At 35.9% G+C, this 10,900-nt stretch overlaps 1 protein-coding gene across 3 annotated transcripts; it reads left to right on the plus strand.

Moving 5' to 3' along the window:
- Nucleotides 1-499: 499 nt before the first annotated feature.
- LOC104903712 (SURP and G-patch domain-containing protein 1-like protein) lies at nucleotides 500-10,318 on the plus strand. Of its 3 annotated transcripts, none has more exons than XM_010691817.4 (9): nucleotides 500-657; nucleotides 1,529-1,938; nucleotides 3,499-3,625; nucleotides 4,448-4,554; nucleotides 6,468-6,596; nucleotides 7,606-7,743; nucleotides 8,517-8,684; nucleotides 9,718-9,896; nucleotides 10,003-10,318. In XM_010691817.4, exons 2-9 carry the CDS (start codon nucleotides 1,551-1,553, stop codon nucleotides 10,027-10,029), a joined length of 1,263 nt encoding a protein of 420 aa, XP_010690119.2. In that variant the 5' UTR covers nucleotides 500-657; nucleotides 1,529-1,550; the 3' UTR covers nucleotides 10,030-10,318. The 3 variants fall into 3 exon arrangements, with proteins under 3 accessions (XP_010690119.2, XP_010690118.2, XP_010690120.2); XM_010691816.4 differs by having other exon boundaries at nucleotides 501-657; nucleotides 1,520-1,938; XM_010691818.4 differs by having other exon boundaries at nucleotides 510-657; nucleotides 1,541-1,938.
- The last annotated feature ends 582 nt before the right edge of the window (nucleotides 10,319-10,900 follow it).

The following is a 10,900-nucleotide window of genomic DNA, read 5'->3' on the forward strand; positions in this document are numbered from 1 at the left end:
GAGTCAAATGTGCCTAACCCAGATGAACCTAACCCGTCCAGCACCTGACATATTGTATTGGTCTGCATGAACAATTAAACATGACTTGTTCAGGTCAGACTCGATTTGGCGTAGGTCAACCTAAAACCCATTTTGACACCATTAGTTGGTCCTCCCCATGTTAATGGATAGTTGAGACATTCTTAAAATGTTCGCTCATAGTTGAAACCCCTGACTTTAGAGGTGGTCAAATTAGCACGGTCTGACCCGAATTTTTCCCGAGTTTGAGCAGAATTATTTGGCCAGTTTTTTTTAGTTTTGGACAAGCCGAATTTTTTTAATTTAAATTTCGACATGACTCGATTTTGACCTAAAATAATGGGTTTTGGATACAAAAAATTAGCCGAATTTTGGCCAAGCCCAAACAATAGGCATTTTTTAAGGATGGCTCGAACCCTATCCAGCCCGACCCATAAGCACCTCCACCCGAGGTCGTTTTACTAGTCTAATACTGTTTTTCAGAGGGAGGCATTATCTCCACGACTCCACCTTGTCTTTTCAGTTGTTATACCTCGCCCTATAAACCAGTGCACAAAGAAAAACAAAAGAAAACCCAACTTCAACAATTTGTCTTCCTGCTCTCTTACTTCATCCGCAATTTGGGCGTTTTTGTTTCAGGTATTCTGTTTCAATACCTTTTTAATTAAAATTTCTAATTCTCGTAATCGATCTCAGCTTTTTTTACCATATAATCTTCTTTCAATTTAGGGTTTCGTGTAGAACTGAATCTCAATTGTGCGATCCGATTATTTACACATCTAATATTTTTAAAATTTTAAAATAGTTTCAAATTGAATCAATTTAGGTCTAGAATTCGTAAAGTATTCATTCTATATCGGTGTAAGTTGTATTCTAGGTTTTCGTTTGTTTTGTTCCGTAGGAAGATTTGATGGACATGGGAAAAATCCCTTCTTTTTATATGCTTATTTAAGTTCTGGGGTATTTGATGAGTAAATAGTCGATTTTAGTTTATCGATATTTGACATGCAGAATTGAAGAAAGGTGCTGTATAATTTTTAACTGATTATGTAATTGGGGTTCTGTTCTTATTTCATCACGTTTAGATTCTTTTTTATATCCAAGTATCCGGCATTTTAATAAGGATGTGATTTGCGAAACATCGATTAATCGAGTTTTTCTAATTGTCTATCCTCAAGCCTAGTTCAACGAGAAAACAATGGTTTCACTCAACATATTAGTGACTTGGAAGATATTATAAATTCTTTTTTTGGGGGGTGGGGGGTGGGGGTGAGGTGGGTGTCATGGTGAAGATTTGTTTGGGGATGTGAGATGGGATATGAATATTGATTTGAGTTTCCATATTACTCGCTTTGTTACAGACAATGAGACAAGCAAGCATAGCAAATGTGTTTTTTTTTGTATGAACAGGAAAACTTTTGCTTTTACATTAGGGTTTCTTCCTTGAATTGGCTAAATTGTCTGAATAATTTGAAAGGTCTTATGACTTAACCCTCTGAAGTCTGAACAGCTTGAAAATCAGTGTGTTTTCCATGGATAAAGGAGTGCCGCCTACTTTATTTGTCAATGATGGTTCATTTATGGAGAGGTTTAAACAGCTTCATCAAGACAAGGATAAGGGTGCGGCGGTTGAGGATAGTAGACCAAAAACAAATTTATTGAGGAGCTCAGCCTCTAATACCTCTAGTATTAAAATTGGAACGGAAGTTAAGCAAAATAATCAGCAGAAAAATGCTGCACCAGCTTCAGGTGGCAAGCTTGCGTTTAGCTTGAAGCAGAAATCAAAACTGTTGGTCCCTTCTGTAAAGCTAAGTGACGATGATGAAGAGACGGAAAATGCATCAGATGGAGTTTCTGCGAAACGACAGAAAATGGGTCAACCAGATGTTTCTGTTGTGTCATCCAGAAAACTTGACGTTGGTAATGTCTGTCTGTATAGATATCTCATGTCTACTTTATTACATAGTAGTATAGTACCTTATTTGTTCAATGGATTAGTGCCTTTCCTCTTTTTCCCTGTATGTGCTGTTTGTGTTGGTTTTCAATCTATCTGTTTCTTATAGCTAATCTTCCCTCTTATTTCAAAATGAGTTTTACTTTATTTATGTTGCATGTTTTCTGTAGTACTTGACTCTACTATGTTTCAAGTTTCAATTGTCTTAGAAGAACTTGGTGACTTCTGCTACACATTTAGGGGTCGAAACATATGGTGCACTAATGACTTTGACAGGTGATCCTGTGGCATAGTATCCTGGGGTTTGTCTGTCCTATTACCTATGGTCACATTTCTTATCCAACTAGAGCTGTTGTATATGAATATGCTATAGTGCTGCCCATCTGAGATTTGAGAATTTGAGATGTTCATGTATATTGGTTTTCACCTTTGGGGCTAGATTATACGGAATGTATAGATGCCATCTAAGCATAGTTGTAATAGAAAGGGAATGTTAGTATTTCAGTTTGAAATAAAGTGGCATAAGGCCGAGGGCTAGTTCATAATTGCTATGAAGAAACTTTGTTCATATATTTTTCAACTGAATGTTTCATGAGGAATTTTAGCATATTAGATTACAAAATTTTGTATATGAAAACAAAAATTTCACTTCTTATTATAGATGACATTGGTACCTTGTTCTCATATTCAATGTATATTGTTTTACGTGCAACATCTATGACTCAATATACAGTATTTGTTGTTCAATATATATCGAAAAATGGTCATGGACAAAAGTTCATAGCTGTTATGATTTAGGAACTTCCCACATAAGGTCTGCCTATTTCGTTTTTCGCAACTAATTCGACTTATATGTTCAAACATTCTCATATGCTTCCATGACAGGTGTAAGGGATTGGAATAGAGAGTGTTGTTCTTGATGAATCATATTTCCTCTGTTTTTCGTACTTGCAAAATTTTCCGTTTTTGGCAATATATTATCCCTATCTCTTTCCTAGCAAATGGGGCCCTTTTTTTAATTTCTCTTTGTTCGTTTCTCTCCTAAATTCTTGTGCTATGCCCTAATGTTGCACGTAAAATAAAGATGGAGGAAATATATTTTACTTGGGTTAACCATGGTAATGGAGGAATGAGGAATGGGAGGGAGTTGAGAAAACAAACAAATCAAGAAGGCAACATAATTTAATCACGTGGATTGTTCCACTGCGAATATTAAGCATTTTTATCATTGTTTTCACCTCTATTATTGTTTTGATCTCTACGCCTTTTTCACCTTTGTCCTGTGATCATGCCCATAGTCTGCAGGAAGTATGGTAACCTTCTCTGTTTGTAATAGCAAATAAGTAGGACCATTCATTATCAAATGTGTTCTCTCATGAATGCAGCTTACATCTTTTGTCTCTAAAAACCATGGGGGAAGAGATGTTCAATGAACGATATGGAAATGTGGCACGCCTGCTACAAGAGTAATTTGCATTGCGTTGTTCATGCTCTCGGTATTAATCAGTTCTTTAAGTGACATGCAGCACCTCCCTCCCCAAGTGACCCTGCAGTGAAGAAAGCTGCAGACAGGCTAGCAAGTTTTGTGGCTAAAAATGGAAGGCAAATTGAAGATATCACTCGCCAGAAAAACCCTGGAAATACTCCTTTTAGGTATGTTGTTTGTCTGTCTGTTCTAATCTGATTAAGCAACTCATGTTTGTTAAGTAATGACCTTATGAGAACCATCTGCAGCCTGATTGTTTCTCTCTATCACTCATATTAGGCTAGGAAAGTTAGGCTCCTGCTTAGTATTTGACCTACCTATATCAAGTGGGATTTGGAAGTAGACAACCACACCTTACTGCATAAAATTAACTAGAACTGGGGCATGACCTGAGGGTGACAGATTTAATTACTAAATCACTAAATAGTTTTGAAGCATTTATCTTGGCATTATAGCAGCCACGCTTTGAGATATATGGGTGTCTTTGCACGTTATCCATGCAATATGATGTTAACACGGTAGATGAAAGATCACGAGTAATATTGACTATATTCAGTTATTGTTTGCCGCATGGTTTCACAAGTGAAATATTATGTAGTTTTATCTATTTTGGGCATATTCATAGTGAGTAAAACATTGTGACAGAATAATGTGGTAAGCAATGAAATGAATGCTAGGATGTGAGGTTACAAATCCTTGGTACTTTTAAGTTTTAAGGAGGAATTTGCTATCTATGTATTACCCTATACTTATTGTTGCATCGACTTCCAAAGCAATCTGGATGTGCTGATGTGGGTTACGGAGTTGTTTTGTGTCTAGTAATTTTTTCAAAGGTTAATATTTTATGTTGAGGGGATAAATTGTTTCTACTGGGAGTTAAATATGTTATCCTGTATTTAGATTTGTAAACTCTTGGCTCTCCACTTCTTTGGTTCATCTGGCTTCTCGGAATCAGTTTTGCTTGAACATCTTGATTTTCTCTTCTGCAGATTTCTGTTTGATGATGACTGCAGTGAATACAAGTACTATGAGTATCGAATTCAGGAAGAAGAGAAAGCATTAGCACAAAGCGATGACTTACAAAGTACACAAAATGGTCTGTTCCTGATTTTCTACTCTGCCTCTCCATCACCCACCCCCTCCCTCCAGAAAACTTCAAAGAAAAATATTAAGAGCATATAAGCTTCGTGGTTTATGGAACTTTTTGCAATTTGTTTCTGTTTTTGAGCTAGTAGAAAAAGTATCTCTATAGTTTTTCTGGCTGAACTCATTTGTGGTAATGATCCTTCTGTCGGTAGTGTGTTTTGAGTCTTGCAGGCCATGTGCCTTTTGGTTGCGTCTTGCACACATACATGTATTATATTAGTGGATTAACCCCCATCGTGCTAGCTTGATGAACAATCCCCTCCTCAACTTGATACACAACATTAACAACTTATGCTACTTGTCTAATGTATGGCTTTTCTAATTCATTACTGATTACTCTTTCTTGTGGTACGACAGTCCAATAGTGTGTTCAATTTTTCTTGAACCCAATAATTGATACACTTAGACCAGCATAGAGTTAGGAGTTTGTTGGTACTTGGTAGTGGGTAATTTTTATACTTTAGTAAGGGGGTTGTGGGGCCTAAAACTTTTTGATTATGCGTGAGAGAAATGTTTCCTATTCATTGCTGGGCCCCTCATAAAGAGCAAGAGAAGCAATACAAAATTAGTGGGACCTGGCCATTTTAAAGGTGTATTAACTAATGTCGGACAGACGGAAATGAGAGTTGTATTGATTAATATGGGACGAAGGGAATATGATTCTGTGAATTGAAGGCTTGAGTTGTTAAGTCTTGGTTGGGAAGACTTGTATGATGTAATTGATTTGGGGGCGTGTATAGATGATAAGGCCGAGTGTTCGATTAGGGCTTGACAACCCTGGTGTTCTCTTAATTTAATTTATACCTTACATAACTGTCCGACAAGCATGGTTTGGAAAAACGGTTGAATATATTCAGTTTACCCATTTTGGAACAGTTTATAGCTTTGGCGAACTGAATTTGACTGTTGCAAACCAGTGGATTTAAATAAGCCGAAATTTTGGCCGAATCAACACTGGCAAGACAATTTCACCGGCATTTCCCTTATCAAGTTGCTACATTTTACTCGTTGCTCCCTACACTTTCTTTAATAATGGCGTAATCAACATAAAAAGAAATAGATAGAGAGAAGAACCTTCAAGCAAACAACAATCACGAGATCGATGGTAGTTTTGACGGGAAAAAAACAAACACTTTTTAAGTTATTAGTGAAAATAAATGTATGATAAAGTAGGAGATATAAAAGGTTTTATGTAAAATTAAAAATTAACATTTTTTTGTTATACTGTCATAATGTTGGGGTATCATCATAGTAACACCTAAAAAGGACAATGTACCAAATTTGTGGGTGAACCAAAGAGGCAGTCCATGTCAAATGTATCCGTTTCATTCCCACGAAACCACAACCGTTTTGGCGATTGTGATCGAAATTGTATTTTTGAACCATGCCTCCTAGAAGAGTTTATCATCGATTATGACATACGCATAGGAGACGGCATGTTTCTAGTATACTTTTCCTTTTTCTATTACATGTTTACCTCGATTAAAGCATCCTGATCAAAACAACCCATAGTTGATGGAGTTATAATGTGATACATGTAGTGTTATTTCTTTGAAAAATAAAAGAGGAGCTTCATTCTGGGATATCCCATACTAGTCATGAAAATGTATTCTGAAATAGGGGAAGTCTGTAGTTATCAGCATTGGATGTGAAAGGAGGACCGTGCATGGAGTTATTTCTTCTAGTTGTAAGCCTGTAATGTTTGGAGCACAAAAAGGTCTTCGTCACTATTGATATGATTGGATCAATGCTTTCTTCTGTATCATATGGATAGTTATATGCCATGGAGGAATTATTGTTTTATGGCAATTGTTTGCATTCAGTGTTGAGCTAGTATTTACCCAGTGGAAAATGCATATGCAGTTGATAAGACTGCGTCAACAAGCAGCGTTCCTCGAAGGTCAAGTAATTTGCAGAACTATCACACGCCCGCTTCTGCTTTGTATGATGTAAATGAAGCCAGTTCAGTCGAGACTACACTTGCAAGAAGTGGTGAGAATATTTGTAGTTTTCTGTTTTTCATTGCACTTTTGTCTATCTTATACTGAAAGTTCCAGTGAATACTAGAGAAAATAGTGTCCAATGCTTGTGGACATCTGTTGAATATGGAGTTTTGCTAGAGTGAACACTACCTGATTGGAGCTATATGTGACAGGATTTCCTCGTGCCTTTATCTTTTGTGGTTTTGAGCTTTCATAAATACCATGATGCTCATCTTCTCTTGTATCTTGTAGTGTTAACCTCTCCTAATTGAACTCTGTTGCCCTTTGACCTTGTTTGTTGATTGTATGAATTTCTCCCCTGCTTTTAGTGGAGGGTCCAAGGCCCCAAGGGTCTATTGCATCTAGCATTACATTGCAACTTGTGCTATCGTACAAAAAGTATGGATAGCTGTCTTCCAAGTATCCATTTTTAATTCATAAACTAGTATTTTGGTCCGGACGATGCCACAGGTCAGTTACAATTATCAAATATATTATTATTTATAAATTTTATAATTAAGTGTATTAGCTTTTCATAGTATTATGTCTAGTGCAAAATTGGAAAATGAAAGTTATGGCATGATAAATCTTTTTAAAAAAACTTCTAAGGAATTGGGGGATAAAAATAATAATTTCAATGGAATTGGGTTGTGGTAAGAGAATGTTATTACTTAATAAAAGTGTTAAAGATCAAAAAATTTGTCTATGTCTTTATAATTACATATAATTATAACTTTATTATGTTTTACTATGAAATATTAATCATTCAAATTATAGTGGATTAGTGGTTAAACTCTCACATTTCATTTCAAAGGTCATGCGTTCAAATCCTACTAAATATACATTATCAATATTTTAAAATGAGATTATAAACATGTGTATTAGAAGCTTGAGAAGAGTGCCACGTGTCACCGTTTCTTTGATTGGACGCCTTTTAATATATTTGTAGCCTATGAATTTCTGTTACTTATGAAATATGATTGAGGGTTAAAAGAACTTATAAGATTTGTATATTGCAGGAGAATCTGCTTCATCAGTTTCCAGATCTGATCCCATAGCCATGATGGAGTATTACGCGAAGAAAGCAGCAGCAGAAGAGAAGAAAAGACCACCTAAACAATCAAGAGATGAGATGCCTCCCCCAGCGTCTCTTCAAGGTTAATATCTGTCATTCTCTTAAAGGGAACAGGGAACAGGAAATTTGCTTTGTCCTCCAATAAAATTTCAATGAAGTGCTTCCCAAATTAAATTTCTGCTCCCTTAGCTGATGATCTATCTGGTATCTTCTTTTGTTCTGTGCTTCTTGTTACCCCTCCACGGCTGCCTTCTCAACTTCCATTTTACTTTACGTCTTTTATATTTCTAATACAGTGCTATAAGTTTTTTTTTTTTTTCTGAACTTTAATTGTCTACTGCTTTTTACTTTCACTAGATTCCTAACATTTTTTGGGTTGTCGTCCTTCAGTAATAGCCTCACGATCAAGTATCAACGTTGATCTTATTGGGTATCACTAGATTGAGGTTTTCCTAATTTATCAGTATGCATATAGTTGGATATCACAATGGCCCTTTTTTTCCAATTTTGGGGAACCAGAAGGGTTATTTGGGAATTTTCTAGATAGAACAGGGGAAATGTTTCTGGAAGTACTTCCCCTAAGTTCCCGAAAAATGCCATTCTGATATGCACTAGTTTCATATTACATATATAAAATAGGGTTTTCTCTCCCTAGATCTGCTTTCAATAGCTTCATGGTTGGTAGCTCTTTTTTTATTTTATAATCTTTTAAATTTCACCTTTGATGCATGAAAGCTTCCTCCATTCCTTTCAGCAAGTGTGTAATCGCTGTGATATTATAGGCTTTTTTTACCTGTTAGTTTAGTATGTTTGCTTTATTATAATGTTGCCTCGTCTATGAATTTCTTATGGCAGCTTCTGGAAAGAAAGGTCATCACATGGGAGACTACATACCACTAGAAGAGCTAGAGAACTTTATGGCTAAATGCAACGATGTAGCTGCACAAAAAGTTGCAGATAAGGCAAAAATTCAAGCAGATAATGTTGGGCACAAGCTTTTGTCAAAAATGGGCTGGAAAGAAGGTGTGTTTTACTATATTACATGCAGCCCCTCAGGCATGAATCCTGAGGTCCATGCAAATATACTTCCTCCGTATATCAATACTTGCAATGTTTCACATTTAGGAAGTTCTTTGTTACTTGCAACGTTGACATTTTTGGCAATATATTCTCTCCTAGCACATGAAGTTCTTTTATCTCTCTATATCTCTCTCCTCTCCTTGATCCGTGTGCACATTTAAATGTTGCGAGTTTTAGAAAATGGAGGAAGTATACATTTCTTATAATTATTTTAAACAATTACTTTTGTGGCTTGTGTTGTACTATAAGGTGATTTCAATTTTCGATGTCCCTGATGGCTCGTTTGGCATGCTCTTTTATTCTTTTATACGTATTTAATGCCCTCTTCTTTGGTCCTCTCTAGAACTGGCCTAAGACTTGATAGGTTTTTGTTAAATACTCAATCTATGTGAATTTATGCTGGTGCTCTGGCTTACTGGATAGGTTCTTAAAACTTGACCAGCTAAAATCTTTTACTGTCTAAAAAGCTTTGACTGAATGGAATAATGGTTACATTACATGCACAAATTCATTTTCTTTGTCCAATTCTTGAGAACACGTTATAATATTGGGCATCTTGTCATTCAAAGCAGCCTTATGCCTCGTAGTAGATATAGTAAATTATTTTCCCTCATTCATTCATTTATGCATCAAATGGCGAGTAATGCAACTGAAATCGTTCTAGCAGGATTGGGCTTCACATTTCTGCTCATTTCATCTCTTAAAGTGTCTGTTATGGTGGCTATAATAGCTGCTTTGCATATGTAGATGAATTATTACTACTGCTATTTGACTCATTTTCCCAACAGAAAACTTCAATAACTTGGGGCCATTTGTCGCCGTTATAATTTTTTAAGTTCTCTATTTGTCACATGGGGCTCCGAAAATCCTGTTGTAACTGAACAGAGGAAACAGTTTTTGTTTCTCAGTACCGAAAACTGAATTTGGCTGACACTGAACAGGACTCATTCATCATATCTTGGTTTTGACCCTGCAGGTGAGGGCCTGGGCAGTTCTAGGAAAGGTATTGCTGATCCTATTAGGGCCGGTGATGTAAAGAAAGATCATCTGGGTGTTGGTGCCCAGCAACCTGGTGAGGTGACCCCTGAAGATGATATATACGAGCAGTACAAGAAGCGTATGATGCTTGGATATCGTCACAGACCAAATCCTCTGGTATTTAACCTTGGAATAATTATGTATGCCATATTAGTATATTTTTGTGCGGGTGGTCTTAAGTTTTTACTATAATCACTAATGATATCTCTTTTCATGTTGGTAGGGAAACCCACGGAAAGCCTATTATTGAGGAATTGTATGTAGTGACTGTTGTTCCAACGGAACTACTGATATGTGGCGTGTTTAAAGAATTTCAGCTAGTGATGAGAAGATGTTAATTACAGGGAACATATTATATCTCATTTAGTATAGTGCATATCATGCATTCTCAATTATTGTTCTCTATGAAATTTTCTCTTATTCTAAGATATCAAGATAGTGTGTGAATCCGCTGGAGTATGTGTATCTCTGGAGAAATTAGTTACGGTTTGTTTTGATACTTATCATGGAGTGAAAATGAAATCATTTCAATTTGATTGCGTTTCTTTCTCCCATGCTATATCATACAATGGATAAATGCATCCCTTATTTTCGCGTCCATTCCTTGCCAATTAAATTCCACTATCAGTTGTGCTCTATTAACTTTGGTATTTTTTTGGTTAAGGAAAATGAGAGGAAGAAACGAGAAAGAGAAAGAAAGCAACTAATTTTTGTAAATTTGATTTCATGGGAAGGGATGAGAAAGTCGTTGTATCTCTTTCTTCCTGAATTTAATTAAGGAAAAATTGTTAGAAACTACCTATTAAAGACACTTTTTTTAAAAAAACTACCTTATATCATGTTTATTTTACAAAACTACCTTATAAGTGGAAAAACTTTAAAAAGCACTACCCAATTCAGAATTTACTAACTATGGTTAACTACTCTATCCAATTATCCCTCTAATATAAGATTATGAAAATACCCCCTAAATTCAGTACGTTACAATATGATATCATCACTTTCTTGATCACTTGACGCTCTATCTCTCAAATATACATGTGGCAAGTACAAGCACACCTTCTCTTCCTCAAAAGTCAATCCCAAAAACAAACCAGCAGTAAAAGTGTCTAGTAGAGTAA

The sequence above is a fragment of the Beta vulgaris genome, chromosome 9, assembly GCF_026745355.1.
Source record: "Beta vulgaris subsp. vulgaris cultivar EL10 chromosome 9, EL10.2, whole genome shotgun sequence".
Taxonomy (NCBI): Eukaryota; Viridiplantae; Streptophyta; class Magnoliopsida; order Caryophyllales; family Amaranthaceae; genus Beta; species Beta vulgaris.